This window comes from Uranotaenia lowii, chromosome 2, assembly GCF_029784155.1.
Source record: "Uranotaenia lowii strain MFRU-FL chromosome 2, ASM2978415v1, whole genome shotgun sequence".
In the NCBI taxonomy this organism is placed as follows: Eukaryota; Metazoa; Arthropoda; class Insecta; order Diptera; family Culicidae; genus Uranotaenia; species Uranotaenia lowii.
The window spans coordinates 358,993,473-359,011,501 of NC_073692.1; the positions used below are offsets into that span (position 1 = coordinate 358,993,473).

The following is an 18,029-nucleotide window of genomic DNA, read 5'->3' on the forward strand; positions in this document are numbered from 1 at the left end:
AACAACGTGGTTCAGTTGAGCGTTCTTAGAGCACGTTCTAGAAATTTTAGAATTTTCGTTTGAAGAAGTTCAGCACTGATGATGTATTCAGATGTTTTTCCGGAATTCTAGCAGAACCTCTTGAATGTAAAACTTAAGAAAAAAAAATCAAATTCCGGAAACAACAGGACTATCGAACGAAAAAAAATATTTTCAATCAAACAAAGAATGAATGGAAGAGTTAAATTAAATAAACTTTTAAGATGATCAAAAACGGCTGCTTAGCAATAATAAAAAAATTCTGTTTTCCATTGAAAAAAAAAATCCGTTCTTCGATTTTACCCGGCATTTCTGTCATGGCTTTTGTTGCGCTATTTATATTTGATTGAAAATTTGTAGTAATATGTTTTTATATTTTACTTGTGCAAAATCATCATGTGTATCTCATCAGATTTTTTCAATCTGATCTTAGAAATCTGAAATTTATATTGACATAAACACGCAGATAATTAAATAAATCTCTAAAATCTGTAAATATTCCCGAAATTCTGTTTTCTGTGACACAGATTCGGCGATGAAAATTTGCTCACAATTCTGTGAAATTACAGATTTTTCTCTGATTTCGGCAACCTTGCTTTGAACTACAATATTTTTCTTGACGAACATACACATATGTACAGGAACGGTCAAAATTAAGTTTTTAAGAATTTCCAAAATGTCCCGCTTTTTTCGGCGATGTCCCGCTTTTTTCGTGAAAGGTCTCACATTTTTTCTGAAAGTATCTGTCAAGCCTACCATATTGATCTAAGGAAGATTCAAGATAAAGTTTAATAGCACTCAGGCAATAACTCCTCTAGGATGTATTTTGAATTTTCTTCTGGTGAAAATAATTTCGATGGCACGAATTTACTTACGTGAACTTGAATTATGTGCAGAAGGCATAGGAAAAGCAGATTTACAAAATTCAGAAAACGGTCACATTTCTTCTGTTTTTAAAGGCTTATTTTCCTTTGACACTGCATAACGACTAAAAAAAGGTCGAAGCAGAATTGTATTTTTTTATAATAAGAATTGTATATTGTATTTTGTTCAAATGATAACCAAAACAAAAATAGTTTATTCAATTAACATAAAAGTATAATGTTGAATATACTTTCAAAACAGATGAATAAAAAAAGGAATAAATTTCCAATGATTTTCATATTTTTTCACCAACAATTTATAGAAGATGCAATGAAATGCAAAAAAAAACTTCGCAACTATCATGACTGAACTTAACACTGCTTTTTATCTCATATTCAAACATACTTAGAAAACACATAAATAAAAGTTTTTATTTAAACGAAGCGATCTTTAACATTTGGTTTGTGTTGAGTTTGGAAGAAATTTTCAACATAAATTCTAAACAATATAAATTTGATGTTTTTTTGAATAAATTAAGACGCGAAGTTGATTGAAGAAACGTCTTTTTATACACAAAATTTTTTGGAACCACCCGATGAATTATTCTCACAAATAGTGCGTAGGAACGATTTCTTATCTGCAATGGAAGTCCAAAACAAAACAATCAGCAGCAGCAGCCTAAAAAGTCTGCGCTTTCAAAGCCAATTCGTCTTTTCCACCGGAAGGCCAAATCAATGCAAACAATCAGCAGCAGCAGTCTTAAAATTTGTGTATCCTAAGCTAATCCGTTTTTTTCTACCGGAAGGCAAAATCAAAACATACAATCAGCAGCAGCCTTAAAAATCTGCGCTTCCAAAGCTAATTCGTCTTTTTTCACCGGAAGATCGGATCGAAACAAACAATCAGCAGCAGCCTTATAAATCTGTGCTCCCTGTGCCAATCCGTCTTTCTACCAGGAGGTCAAATAAGAAACATTTTTTATCGTAGCAGCAGCCTTTAAAATCTGCGCTTCCTAATCCAATCCGTCTTTCTACCGAAAGCCGAATAAGAAACAAATGTATACATTCATTTCTGACCTGTTGTGACCTTCACCTTGCACAACATTTTTCCGACCGGTACTGTAGACCGGCGACCTCCAGCTATTCACCGATACCACTTAATCGGATTGCAGTTCCTAAGAAAAATGCAGCAATGCAACGGCAGTGAGCATCGAACATCATCAGCAACAACAACAGAAAACATTCGAGAAATTGAAAGAAAATATTCCAGCAGAAGAACACAAACGCCATCGCCATGCCACAGCATCCGACACAATCTGCGCGATCAAAAGCCTATCAATATCGTTGAATGTTCTTGGCCCCCCTCGGATGGTGGAGGTTTTTTTTTCTATGCTTTTACCCACCTTCTGATATCAATTCCTGTGGGGATTTGAGCTACGCTTTGTCTAGTGAGTGGTTTTTTTTTGGTTCTTTACCACAGATAACAGTTATTGGAGTTTTATTGAATTTCGGTACAATTATTTGTTGGAAAAAATATATCACTTTTCATGCACATTTCTGCGAGTTTATTAGAATCACCGGGGAAAACTGATCAGAGGAATGGTTATTGTTCGAAAAACCGCTCAATAAGACGTTGCGCTCTTCTTTCACATTCAGCAGCTGACAAGAAGTGCAATTTCGAACAAAAGCGTCCGCGAAAAGTCCGCGAGCGAGAGAGAAGCGAAACCGAACAAATCTGGAACGAACAACAGCATCCGCTGAATGAATGCTCTTTGTGTGCCGGCCGGGCCAGGTCGAATGCCGTAATGAATGTATCGCTAAAGACCGCTATTCCGTATCGCGTAGCGTATATCTTAATTCGCCTACCAAGCCATCAGCATCAGGCCCGAGAGAAAGAACAGAATTTTGAGTCCAGCAGCAGCAGCAGCAACAGAAACGGAACGGTGATGCTGGTTCGAAATATGCCAATGATGCCATCAATAAATGCCGAGAATTTACAATCGGGCTTGCGCAAGGTTGATCCGCTTTTCGCGATTGTTAAGGATTGGAACTTGGAATGGAATTGATTTTCTAGGGTATCTCTTCGAGCTTCTACGCCACGCCAACAAACGATGGGGATTTTCCGTATCAAACTTGATCGACCTTGTTTTGCATGAATCTGAAATTTTAATAAGCGTATAAAATATGTTATGGGTTATAAAGTCGTGATAATTTATTGGTAATTAGTGTTCAGATTTGGTTTTTATTGCTACATTAATTTTACGTGCTAGTTGTGATTCGCAACCCTGATTTTGGAATCATCCTAAATAGAATTTGGAATTTTGATTTTGTATTTAGAATCAGGACTCAGATTGATTCTTCGATTGCAGAATTTAGATATTTTAATTGAAAATTAAAAATATCCCATCTTTAGGATAACGCCGGCAAATATTACTGGATGTAGGGGGATTTCGTCCTGTATTTTCACAGCTGAAATGAGAGAACGATTTCGGGTCAAATTGACCGATAAGTTGGAAACGGTTTCTTCGCGAAGTTTGCAGGGAGTTCAGATTTTTTCCCTGTAGATCGGGACGCTTCATTTTTTGGCATTCTAGGTCCAAGTGGAGTCCAGAAGATTCCATCAGTCTAGGCCCCAAACCCGGTTGAAGGAATGAAACTGATTAACCGAGCCGTTCTCCGCAGAACTTAAAGAAAAAATTTATTTTCAGCTCTAGGAAACTTTCGCAAATTAAACAAAACGATTTTATTCAAATACTAGCTGATCCCATACGAACTCCGTTTCGCTTTCAACTTAGAATATGACATGAACAGTTTGTATGAAAGCCAATTGCCAAGCATTTTCCAAATGCACTTCTGAATTCATTGTTAACTAATAATTGCAAAAATATTGGTCGATCACTTTTTCTGTTGCCTGCTACTAAATTTGAAATCAAAAATGCTTTGACCGTGCAAAAAAACCACGTGTATAAATTTCGACTCGATCATTGCATATCAACGCAATTATTGCCAAAAAGCTAAACCCCTTTCGGGGGCTCTTATACAGACCCCGTTTGATTTTGGCAACATGCCCGAACATTTTGTGTTGTCAAAATAGAATGTTGCCAAAATCGAACGGTTTTTTTCTTCAATTTTTTTCCTTTCTTTTTACAAAATAACTATTTATATTATCATGAACATTACTTTTAGTTAGTTTCCGACCATCTTAGTATTTTTTTCATTATTTTTTCTCATGTTTTTGATGCATTTTGGACTATTCTTGCTTTGTTTGTAATCTTGGTTGTTTTTGTCATATTTGCTGTTTTTGTCTTTCTTCATCAATTTTTAGTTGCTTTTCGTCATTTCCAGTTTTTTGTTTGATTTTTTTTTAATTTCATTAAATTTTTCATCTTTTTGTCATTTTTGAGTACTTTATAATTTTTTGAATAGTTTTATGTTTTTGTTGTTATATTAAGCCACCATTGTAGAACATAAAAACGTATTTATGATGTTCTTTTCAATTTTATTGGTCCTTTTAAAGAGAAAACTAAAAGGTAATTTCGCTTCTAAAAATCGTTGCTAAAATCGAATGTTGCCCAAATCGAATGATGCCAAAAACGAACGGAGTCTGTTCAATCTTTGATGACTGAATTCGATTGCCCTTCCCTCAAAACTCTCGTGTGCAAATTTTCAAAGCAATCCATTGTATAATAACGTCAATATTGCTAAAACAGTGAAAAATTAATTTATATGGACGACCCCTTTCGTCTACCCCAAGCAAAGCATTTAACATCTGAAATCGGTGCTCGTCCCTAAAAATTACAGTGTGCAAATTTTCGTCCCAATCCGATGTAATACAACGACGATATTGCAAAAATATTGAAAGGTTTATATGGATGACCCCCTTTGCTGGCCCCTTACACTGAATAAAATACCTGAAATCCATTGCTCGTCTCTCAAAACTCTTGTGTACCAATTTTCGTCTGAATCCGATGTATAATAACGACAATATCGCATCAACATTGAATAGTTAATATGGACGACCCCTTTGGCCGACCCCTGATTTTAGTTTGGATAAATTAATTCAGTTGTTTGTCCCTAATAACTCCTATATGCAAATTTTCACCCCAATCCGATGTATAAAAACGTCAATATCACTAAGATACTGAAATTTTAATATGGACGACCCCTTCTGCCGGCCCCTTACACTGAATTTGATACCTCAAATTGATTGCACGTCACTCAAAAATATCGTGTACCAATTTTCATCTGAATACGATGTATAATAACGACAATATCGCAAAAACAGAGAAAAGTTAATATGGACGACCCCTTTGGCTGACCCCTTACACAAAATTTGACACCTGAAATCGATTGCTCGTCTTTCAAAACACTCATGTGCAAATTTTCAACACGATCCGATGAAAAGTAACGTCAATATCGCGAAAACAATATTTGTCTTCTATGGACGACCCCCTTCAGAAGGGGTCGTCCGAAAATCTAAAAACATTTTTCATCCTTCCTGGTCCTAATGAGCATCCATGCCAAATTTCAGCTTTCTAGCCCTTAAGACGGCTGAGTCTATAGAGGACAAACAAACAAACAAACAAACAAACAAACAAACAAACAAACAAACATACAGAAATTGCTTTTTATATATATAGATTTGCGCCTACGCGAGTACCGGCCACTAAACAATAACATCAAACGGAAACTGCGGGGAAAAATTGCAAGTTGCAGTTGAAAATGATAAGAAAAAAATTTCAGGAACCCCTAACGTCATTCAGAAAATGCTGCCCTGGATACAAGAGATACGTTTGAGCTCCTGTTGGCTCTTTGAAGATTTTATTCTAGATTTTATTATTGATTAGATGTCAAGGGATTCGGGTGTGTTTCATTCGAACTTCGTGAAATTTAACCATTTGCCTTGTGGCTCGAACAGTAATTACCACTAGGGGAATTATTGCAAGTGTGTGCACACTAAATCTTTTTTTTTCTGTGGCTGGGACGATTTCGTCCTGTATTTGCTGAAATTACAGGACAATTTCAGGACAGCAAAAAAGCTCAGGAAAACAACTGCCAAATTGACCTGTATGTTCGAAGCGGATTTTCCCTGTGACTTGCAGGGAGTTTTATAGTTATCCTGCAGGATCGAGACTGTTCGCTTCTGAAATGTACATGGAATTTAGATTTGTACTAAGCAGAAAGTAACAAATTAATATTTGAAAAAATCAAAAGAATTTTTATTTCTTTCCATTATTTACAATAATGATGTTGCTAATGGTCCCGGTGGCACGTTAAAACGATCGTATATTTTACCTGAAAACAAAAAATAGAAAACAGTAAATTCTCAGTCATTTATGTGTTATTTTGAAAAACTTACCAGCTTAACCACATGCTTCGTGCCAATTCCGCCGCAGTTTGATTCGACGGGACAGGAGTACGTACACACTTAAGTTTTTCTCCTGAGATTGGAACGATTTCGTCCTGTATTTTCAACAGCTGAAATTACAGGACGACTTCAGGACAGCAAAAACACTCAGGAAAACAACTGTCAAATTCACCTGAAGGTTTCTCCTGTAATCTGCAGGGAATTTTGAAGTGTTCCTGTGGGCTCGAATCGGCTTCCATCCACCATTTTCAAAGAATTCGGAAATTTTTCAGCAATGATTAAAACTTTTTTAACAAAAAAAGGAAAAAATTTATTCAATTTTCGCTACACACTAAACTATGAAGTCAGTTGAAGGATCGATATGCCCATTGTTTTTGACGGCTGATCGGCACTGTTTTTATTTCCACGGAATGAACTTTTTCTCCAGCAACTTTTTCGGCATTCTCCGGTGTTGTTTCCAATTTGAAGCATATTTCACCTGGAAACCAAAATAAAAAATTTGTTACACATGAATTTTAGGTAAACTATATATTATTTAATTTAATATTTACCTGCTCTAGCAACATATCCATGTTTCTGATATCATCGATACTGATCTTATTTATCAGGCGTCTCGTAGGCGGATTTTTCGGAAATTGAATTTAAGATTGGTTGAATTAGAAAAGTTTAAGTTGTGCGTGAAAGTTAGGAGCAAAGTGTTTTTTTTTCATTTACATATTACGGGAATTTTAAACGCAGTGAAAAACGTGCAAAACATTCAATCGACGGAATTGCTGGAGCTAGGCACTACGCCCTCCGGACCAACCCAGATTTTTTCACCAGCCGAGCGATGCATTGGAGATGAGTTTTCCAGTTCAAATTTAAGATAAGTAACATGTTTTCATTATTTTCATTTCTTTCACATAAAACCCTCAAGAAGCTTTTTGTTTAAATTAAATTGAAAGTTTTTCAGCATATCTGTATGCGTTTTCCCGTCGCAGAAATCATTACCGAATTCTTGTGGAAATTAAAATGAATGGATACACCTATATTTTTTAGTTTTTATTAATAAATTTCTGAGACACATTTTTGGAATGCAGTTCGGTTCTATGTTTACAACTTGTGAAAGGCAAGCGCCAGTGAAATTTATAGTAGAAATCTAGAAAATTAAAAAGAATTTCAAGTGATTTAATTTAATGGGCACTGTTACTACGCCCTTCGCTACAAAACAAAGTTGGATTGCATAAAGACGGCGATCTGGAAAAAAGAAACTCAATTATGCTTTAGGATGAGTATTTTGTCTCTTAACTCGTTTCATTTTCTGTTTTTCGCGAATATAAAATTATATTTTATAAAATTTAGTGATGTTTGTGGAATTAAAATCAGCCGTATTCATCAACAAGCCACGAATCTAAATTAACATAGAACACCAGGGGATCTTTCATCGACGAAAAAGTTGTGTAGAAGGTTTCTACGCAATAAAAAAGTTAGAAGCCGTGATTTCCTACGGAATTTGATTGCATACAGTTAGGCGTTTGTCTACATGAAGCATATAATATTGTGTATGGGCACCTTTTTCTTACCATAGTTTATGAATCAAGATGTTGACATAACGTGATAAATAGGGTATGTCAAATTAATCACGTTAACTTAACATCATGCAATTGATTTAAATTTCTGACATATAAATTTAAGTGATTAAAAAATATGCCGAATATATTTACTCAAATTGGTGGAAAAAGAAAAAAAAATCGAAAATGTTTTTAAAAGTTTTGATTATTCAAAACATTGATTTGTACTCTTTGAGCATCAAAGGTCTTAAGACTTCTAAAATGTGAGGCAAAGGAGAGCAAAGAATCAAAGAGTTTTGAAAACAATTTGCGAAAATTTGTGTCTAAATATTAAAATATAATTCATTTTTATTTTAAGGTGCTTTCCATCTTTAAACTGTAAAGCCTTTTTGAAAACTCTTTGCTTCAACAGGGATAACAGTTAGGGAAAATAGCAAGTTTATCAAAGAAGAAATTTGGATGGTATTGATTTGCCTTCAATATTTTATTCGATCATTTTATTGGACGTTTATCAAATGCCTCATAGAAATAGGAGTTTCCTTAGGAAATGTCTAGGAGCATAGGAGGAGTAGGAAATCCATGATCGCACCATTTACCAAAATGGATCCTGATCTCTACCTTTCACCAACTAACACAACCTCTTCCTTGGATACTTGAATATGAATTCGCAGACGTATAGACGGTTTTCATAGTTGATGATATTAGCTTATCTCTAGTTCTGACTATTTCAAAAAAATTTTTTGGAGTATGCAGGAATGAGAAGTTGCTAGTTGAACTTGCAGAGTATCCAACTAACAATCCTTCCCTTTTCCCCATTGACTGCTAGGACGTGGCCGGCGCCGTTATTAATCAGATAAATCATAAAAAAGGGAGAGCATCAGTTTTGTACAATGAGAATGGCTGCTAATCCCAAGCACCATTCTTTTGACCTTTGTGCAAAATTGATGGCCTCGATTAATCACGGAGTAGCAACCATTGGCGACGTGGAACTTGTTCTGCTTAGCCACGCCAGCGATCATGGAATTCGAAATGTATAGTTTGAAATCAAATGTAAAAAATACTTTATTCCTCTAAAATCGATTTGAAAAAAAAAACCTGTAAATTAAGCATTTCGAGTTCAATGATTAAAGGTGGATATGAGTAGTCAAACAAGCTAAGCTAAGCTAAGCTACCTGCTCTAGCAACATATCCATGTTTCTGATATCATCGATACTGATCTTATTTATCAGGCGTCTCGTAGGCGTCAGGACCAGCAGCGGTCATGAAAATGAAATTTTGGGCCTCACACTGTACAGCCAATTTCGCTCCAATTCTATAGAAAAAAAAAGTTGGCCAAAAGTATTTATCAGGATTGAAAGCAATGAAAAAGTGTATTTTGACTTATTAAACGTTTTTTAGATCATTCAATATATTTTTTACCGTTTTCGTAATTTTCATAAATTTCTATTAGAAATTTTCTAACATTTATATGACATGATAGATAATCCAGGAAAAAAAAGGAGTAAAATTCAAAAAAAATCTAGAATTTTTTTTATTTTTTTTTTGAAAGTTTATCAACATTTCAAATTATTCGAAAAAGAACATAAATTTAACTGAGCTTTAATTTATAATAAACGAAGCCCGAAGAGTCCCCTACTTTTTGTGGAAAAAATCTTTCAATATTTTTAATCTTCAAACATAAAATATTCAAAATGTGCGATTTTTTTTTTGTTCACATGATTATTGAAGTTATCAATTTTCAAATGATATTGAACATTTTGCCGGGACTTGCTGGGAACATAACCAAAAACGCAATTTTGTAAAAAAAAAAATTAACGTTTAAAAAAAATAAATAGAAGAATTTTCAAAGCAGTTATCAGTTTTCCTATTATCATCGATGTTTATCTATTATACTCAAAATTATTTAACATCCCTCCATTGAAGTTCTCCATATCAAATATTCATTTTTAGTTATTTACGAAAGTTTAATTCATAGATTTGACTTAGGCGCGCTGATTCAACGATTTGTAGAAAAATTGTATCTCATAAAAATACTGAAGTTTTGACAGCTGCCACAGCTTATAAACAAATCAAATGTCAAAGGACCGGCAAATGGGGCTAAATCTAATCAAGAATCAAATAAATATTGACATAAAAATAACCAATGACATTTAAATTTTGAGTTTTGGCCAGGTTTTTGGCTTGAATACTCCTGTGTGGGGCGGTTGGATTTTAGGTTACGAACCCTTCGGAACTCCGCTTTTTCGTTTAGACGACTAAACACATTATAAGGCCGCTGAAAGCTGAATAGAAGATCATTAAGACTCGTTTTGAAAATTGAACGTACCAATTGTGTAGAATTCCGAGTCGGTAGTGCGTTTGGCTGATACCACTTTATTAACCTCCTCTCTCGGCGGTTCGTTCGTTACTGTCAGAATTACAATGCTTTAAACCAGGGATGAGCAACCCGCAGCCCGCGGGCCGCATGCGGCCCTCGAGACATGTTTGTGCGGCCCGCGAAGCTTATCTCAAATTATATTTATATTATGTTTTTTTTCTACGAAAGATTGTTTATTATCATTAAATTGCAGTTCCTACTGACCTAAAAATAATATATTGATTACTTGATCAAATATGCACGTCGCTTATTTGCAGTTGAATAAGCCCCATAATCATTCAGATTGTTCACTTTTTTGTACGATTTCTCGACAAAAACAATATCTGTAGTTCTGTGATTCAACCCAAAAAGTTTGTAACGACTACTCAGGAAAACAGCATTTTTGGTGCCTATGTTTCAATAACTGATTTTGTTAAATTTTTGCGACCTGAATAAAAAACATTTCACAGATTTTGTCAATCACTTCTGGTTTCGGTGATATAGCATTTGGAAATTTTAAAATTGATCATCGATGAAATGAAATCGATCTTTTATAACTGATAAACCAAAAAACCTCAATAATAACTAAAAGCTGATTTTGAGTCAATTTATTATCCTTCATTCAATCAAGGTCTCTAATATTTCCAAGATATTCTTGTAAGAGACATACAACGCTTTAAAAAAATTGACATTTAGTTTAATTTTTCTTTAAAACTTTGACAAAACTCCCGTTTTTTCAGGTTTGGAAAAAATAACAAAAAAAAAACTTCCATAACTGAAAGCCGAAAAAATCACCTTAAATTCAAGTAACAGTTTAACGGCAAAAAACATCACAATTCAATTAAAAAACATCATAACTTTTTTTCAGAACTCAAAATTACTCGTAATCTTTGGGAAGGTTGATCATTGAGACAATAAGTATTTGTTTTTTTACAGTTTTATCATTGTTATTATTTCGAAAATTAGAGCTGACGAAAAGTCATAAGATTTTCATATTTCAGCCTTAGAAGACCTATCCCAGAGGTATTTAAATTAAATTGTCTGAGAAAATTTATGAAATCTATAAAAAAATTCTAGAATGAAACATTTTAACTGTTACAACATTAACAAACAAATCTGGATAAAAATCTGTGAAATTATGAATTTTTCATAATTTTCAAACCTTGCTCAATATCTCAATGCAATGAATTCATACGGAACTTCATATTAAAAAATAATCACCGTTTCTAGAAAAAAAAACTGAGGCTTCACGACAAAATTTATATAAATTTTGAAACTTTTTTTTTTTCTAAAATGGGCACATAAAAAATCGCTATGGTTAAGCTCCATGAAACTTTTAAATGGAAGTGATGACGAAAAATACCATCGCATTTGTTCGAACAAAAACGGGATATTGTCAGAAAACGAAACAAATCTTTTTACGCACCACAGAAAGACTTTCAACATTTTTGGTTTTTTATAAATAAAAAGAAAGCTAATTTTTTCCTTTTCTCAAAAAGAATTTTCGCTTAACATTTCAAACCAGTTCAAACATTATGGATCTCAAATCAAGATTCATGATTATTCAATTTTGGCTGGTCTTATCATCTAATACTTAAACAAAATGAATTCGTTTTATTTATTCTTTTCAGTTTTATTTTTGTTAAAAATGTCTTTATAAAAAATACGTAGAGCTTTGCCAACTATTTTACTTATATGTTGTTTTTAATGCGGCCCGCCGAAAGCATTTCAAATCAAAAGTGGCCCGTTGCTTCAAAAGGTTGCTCACCCCTGCTTTAAACTAATCGAACCTATTTATGATTTTATGCATAGAATGTATAGCCGGTGATTATGCGTTTTTCACTGCCTCTGCTCGGAACTTCAGTGTTCATTCCATTATCACTCCTCAGCAGCAGATGTTTTCCAATTTGCAATAGCACTTGAACCTTTTAAGAAAGAAATTATTTGAACTTCATGTTATTATAATTAACAGTAGCAAACATTTCATAACCTACCTTTTCTTGAATGAGATGGCTTTTTCGCAAACGCTATTCGTCCGTCGATATTACTGATGAAGATTGCTAGAATTCATTTCTGGATCGATAGGTCTACAGCCAAAAGAAAGAGAGAAAGATTGCTAGAATTCTTTTCTACTCGCGTCTTTTGCCAAAGACTTTACGCACAACTTTCGAAACTAACCTTGAAGAAATACCGTTGCAGTCGTCAACCGGCAGAAAAGTATATCGGCAAAATACGCGCGAAACAGATGAGCTCCACGTGACTGTCCTGAATTTATATAGCAGAAATTCTCGAGTGCCTGTACACTCGTAGAAATTTTATCCTTAATTTCAGGGGAAATGAAGTGTCACAAAATTCGGGTCAGTTTTCGTACCGAATTCGTGAAAATTGAGCAGTTGATTCGGAGAATCATGGTCCTGAGTGGAATAAATGCAATCTTAATGTGTACTTCATATCAATGATGGGGCTGAGTAAGCTTTTTTGTACCTGTTTTATGGGACTTTTGGTTGCTTGGGTAGTGTTTATCTTTTCTCCTGTGGTCGGGACGATTTCTTTTGTATTTTCAACAACTAAAATTGCATGACGATCTCAGGACAAAAAAAAAACAATACAAAAAACAAGGTAGATTCGAAACGGTTTTCTTCTGGGCCTGGGGAGTGCAGGAACATTTCGTCATTCTCCTGTAGGCTCGGGACTGTTTCCTTTTGATATTTACATTTGAATTTGGGATTTGTTTGCAAGAAAATAACACTTACCAAATGAAAAGCACACTTATTAATGAGATAAATGGTGTGTAATTAAACATTTTCTGCTGGTCTTGATGTTTGTTTTTATTTGCGCGATATATTGCTCGAAAAAAAGATTAGAATGCTTTTTTTTCAGTTCGTTATGCATAGTTTACAAAAAAAACCTGCTTTAGCACCACGATAATGCTGCTGATTTCAGCGGTAATTTTGATGTTCAGCTGATTCTCCAGATTATTTATAGTCATTCTCTTGGTGTTTTGCCTCAACAATCCTCGACCTGCTGAATTTTCATTCTACCACCGCTGGTGGATCCTTTGAAGCGAACGCCTTCTTCCGCCATTCTTAAAGTAACTTCCACTTTTCCAACTTTGATTAACCGCCCAAGCAGAAATTATGCAAAACATAACGCATAAGATAGAAACGGACCAACTATAAAAAAAATTCCGAAGAAACCGGTTGAGAGCTGAAGTCTTTCCGTGATTCCGTGGCAAAATAGCATTCTCTTTAGACAGAAATGAGAGCTGATTAAGCTTCTCTGAAACCTTTTTAAGGGAATTCTGGTTGCTTAGGTGACTTTCCGAACTACAGGGAGATAGCTGAATTTATACGAGGTTTGAATTTAATTTTTATTTTCAGCTAAGAGTCGCAAAAAGCCGCTCGTAAAAATGAAAATTATTTTTTCAAATAAGCTCATGTTAGGGTAATGGACTTATTTTGAACTAGAGGACTTATTTTGTACTGTCTTGTTTATCTCTCTTATAAAGCAACTAATCATGGAAAATGATAACAGATAGGGTAACGGACTTAATTTGGACCACTTTTATTATCTTTTTTTGTAAAGCAACTAATCATGAAAGAATTTAGTGAAATATATTTAGAGCCTTGGCTTCAACTATATTTGTAAAAAAAAATCTGGTATCTGGTAAAATTTCGGGGAAATCAATCTTACTTTCCAAGTGCACGGTATTTATTTTATTACAACTTTTCAATTGCAATGACATACATTTGAGTTAAATAATGAAAAATTCATTCATACGTTTAGGATTTGTGAAGAACTCTGAAGAAACCGAAAACACAAAGTTTAAAATCTAAATTTAATTTAGTTTAAAATTTTATATTTATTTTTATTATTTTTTTAAATTATTTCATCAATTTATTTCTCGATTTCTTCCAGTGGTGGCCTCCACAACCGATTCGATGAGGATGGTCCGGTAGTGCAAAGCACCTTCACCTCGTTCAGCAACAACAACGGCCACGTCACCCAAACGACACATTTCGTGGACAAGGACGGCAAGGTGACGACACACCGGCAAGAATCTGGAAATAAGCCACAAAATGACCAACAACAACAAAACAACAACAACAACAACCAGAAAAGCAATGACAACCAGCAGCAGCAGGGCTCAAACAGTTCCCAATCGCAGAAGAAAAACTAAAAAAATCTTTAGCTAAAAGCAAACCAACACGTTTGCGTAATTAGCATAAAGTCAACCCGAGCAAAACAAACAGCACAGAGGAAAAAAAACCTCCCAAACTCTTTTTTTTATCTCCAAAACCGGAAACCATACATCAGTGGAAGAAATTCGACACCGGTGTTAAATTTGTCCCATCCGATAAGTGAAACTCGTTTGGCACATCATCAATTATTGCTCAAAAAACGGCCTCCTGATTTAAAATGTAAAGCAATAGAAGCATCCCCATATTGGAAAAAAAAAATTAAAAAAATCTGCCAACATTAACCATAGAAATCAGAAGTGAAAACTTTATCGATTCGATTAAAGTCCCGGTGCGGAAACGGGACGAATCTGCCGGGTAAATTGAAGCCCGAAGCCCCAAATTTTCAAATCGAACAAATTATAGAGAGGTTGCACATTCGAATCGAGCGGAGGAAATTGATTTTTTTCCTGCGAGCTGCAAATGCAAATGTGTTTCGTTCCGTAAAAATCGAACACATCAATAATTATTGAATTTAAAACTTAATGAAACAAGGTGAAAAGAAAGGTGCTCCCCGCTGAAAAAGAAAAAAAAATAGAAACATTCACATTGCGGGGGAGTGTAAAGAAGTAAAAAAAAACACAACCAAGTCAAAATTGCTTTTCCGTTGTTTGTTTGAACTGATTCGTAATCGCAAAAATGCCAATTAACGCTAAGTTACTTTAGAAGTATACCTACCCTACAGTACATCGATAAAAACTAAACAAAACGCCACATTTTAAACGAAACAATCATCAATAAAGATACTGTTTTGAAGTAGTACAAAACTTGTAAAAAATGTTTTTGTTTGTTTATTCGTTGAAAGAAAAAACATCATATTTCTGAAAAAAATACCAGAAAATTTTATTCATTCTGCAATTTTTTTTTTATTTCGATTAAAGTCGTTTTAACACCTTTGTGTCATTCGCCAGTTCATATCAACGATGCAGTTGGGGAACATTCATTGAAAAACTTATCCAGTACAACTGTGGTCGATGTCTACTCTTGGGCTCAAACTCACAGACATCGATGTAGAAAGAAACTGACTTACCAACTCAAATATATCACAAGCCATTCTGCAAAATTACGCAGATTCCAAGCATAAAATTGCAATTTTTTTTAATCCAGTGAAATTTGTATGATGTAGAACGCTCATTGACTGCATGTTCATATTTAATGTGTCTTCACGAACTTCTTTTTTACAAAATGCTCTGCGCACGAGCAGTTGCCCACAACTTTATATCGTGGTTAGATCGTCCATCCCTGGATTTTACGACCGGGAATTCTTGGGAATCATATAATCTCAGGATTTCCCGATTCCTGGGAAACGATAGAAAAATTCCGGGAATTCCCGAACATAATAAATCGAGCTAAATTTTTGGAAAATGGCACAACCTAAATTGGAAAAAAGGTCATAATCAGTGTGGAAAATTATCGTTCTATCTTTGTATACGGTTAAGGGTGATTGAAGTATTGTGGACATCAACAAAACAAAATTGAATTAAAAAAAGGGGGTTTTGAAAACCTAACGTTAAAAGTGAAAAACAACGACAACGAAACCAAACAATTTCAATAAAGAAACAACACGAGAAAAGATGCAATGCTCTATTTAGAAATAATCATCATTCAGAACTTTAACTTAGCAAATTGTATTTGAAACAAAAGTGCAGCGGTACAGCTACCTGAAAACTTACTAGATTTGATGAATAATCTGTAGTTTAGCAAATCACATTCAATCGATAGTGAAAATTCTTTCTGAATTTTATCCAATTTTTGCAGCAATATGCAATGAAATTTGTTCGTTTAAGTGCTACAGAACTTATTCGATTATGGCAACACACAGTACAGAATAAGGCTTAAAATATGTGAGTACAGGATACCATATATTTATGATTTCGTATGCAATTGAGAAGGGTTATATTCTCCTTTTTCAATTGTCGATTTTACAAATTTTCAACCCATTTTCTATATAAACGAATTTCGATATCGATCAATTTCAATCTACGAATCTATAATTTTCCTTGCGAAAAATGTTGATAAAACGATGATTTTCTTATTATGCTATGCTATGCTTAATTGCTATGAATTTAAAACTAATTTCAAAGCTCTGATTTTTTTACTACCCTGGTACCGTAATCCGGTGTAATATTGATAACTTTTTTCAATATTTTTCAATTATTTTTTCTGTGTTGTGGCCATGAAAAGCCATTGGTGGACTGTGAGTCCGGCGCTTGGCAAAACGACCACTGGTGGGACTCATTCCCCTAGTGGGAGTGAGCCTCTCCTAGACAACCCCTGGTGGCTGTCTCACCAGTGGAGGCAAGTCCTCGGACTGTACCTGGAGGCCAAGGCCGGGTCGGTGTGAGCGCTTGGGAAACTACCACTGATAGTCCGCTCCCCTTGTGGGATTGGACCTAAAGAGACAACCACGCATGGTTGTCCCATCAGTGGAGGCAGGTCCTCTTGACGCTGCCTGGCGGCCAAGGCTCGGGGGGGATCTCGGTCGCCTGGTTGACCGAGATCCAAAACTCTTTCTGGATAGGGGGCTCTGAAAAGAGCCGATTGTGGCAGCTGGACCCGGGAGCAAGGCATCGGAGCGAAGCACCAGAAGAAAGAAGCACTTGTATCGGTTTACTTTCTTATATTTCTCTATTTACTTATATTCTACTATATACACTTTTTATATACACTTTTTCTCCGTCCCATCTCGACGGTCTGACGGTTTGATATAGACTGACTCCTAGGCGCATAAAGAATGCGCCCTTAAATAGGCTGACGAGCAAGCACACAACCACGTGCTTGCGCCAGATGGAATCGCGTAGAACATTCTCGACGCTTTCAGCGAGAGCAACCGTTTCGCTCTCTCGGTGTGTTACTCTCGCGTCTATTCTCATTTCTCAGTCCGCTTGTCGGACTGAACATACTCCCCACCTGAAAGTGAGAAGTTGTCCCGGTTGGTGGTTGTCGTCGACCTTTCTGGAACTTGGCGGTCCTTAGGAATGTGCCGTTACGTGGTGATTTGTTGTAGGCAGGAATATGGAATCTAACGGGTTTCGTGGAAGCACCACCTTTTAGGTTTCCTCTGTTGCTGGTGATGCTCTCGAAGAAAATCACTCCTGGCCGGATCTTCTTCCTTCTGGATTGTGTCGGTTTCTCGCTGACCAGACCTCGACCTCGGTGTGGAATTTTGGTAGTGCCAGCTCGTTCTGTATCTCGATTTGCTCGTCTCGTCGTCCTTTCGATGCTTGCTTCCTTCCTGCTTCGCTCGCCTGCTTTGCTGCCCGATCCATTCCACACACACTCTTGACGGAGGTATTCCGTCGGAAGGTACCGGTTTCTAGATCCGGCTCGAAGGACCATTTCATGTTGTGGCCATGAAAAGCCATTGGTGGACTGTGAGTCCGGCGCTTGGCAAAACGACCACTGGTGGGACTCATTCCCCTAGTGGGAGTGAGCCTCTCCTAGACAACCCCTGGTGGCTGTCTCACCAGTGGAGGCAAGTCCTCGGACTGTACCTGGAGGCCAAGGCCGGGTCGGTGTGAGCGCTTGGGAAACTACCACTGATAGTCCGCTCCCCTTGTGGGATTGGACCTAAAGAGACAACCACGCATGGTTGTCCCATCAGTGGAGGCAGGTCCTCTTGACGCTGCCTGGCGG

At 35.8% G+C, this 18,029-nt stretch overlaps 1 protein-coding gene across 1 annotated transcript in view; it reads left to right on the plus strand.

The window, feature by feature from the left end:
- LOC129748716 (probable basic-leucine zipper transcription factor P) overlaps positions 1 to 15,161 on the plus strand; it is a 52,668-nt gene extending 37,507 nt beyond the window's left edge. Inside the window, exon 5 of the mRNA XM_055743407.1 lies at positions 14,074 to 15,161. Within this exon, the coding sequence (XP_055599382.1) occupies positions 14,074 to 14,335 (262 nt within the window). The 3' untranslated portion in view covers positions 14,336 to 15,161. The remainder of the gene's footprint in view (positions 1 to 14,073) is intronic.
- Positions 15,162 to 18,029: the final 2,868 nt, after the last annotated feature.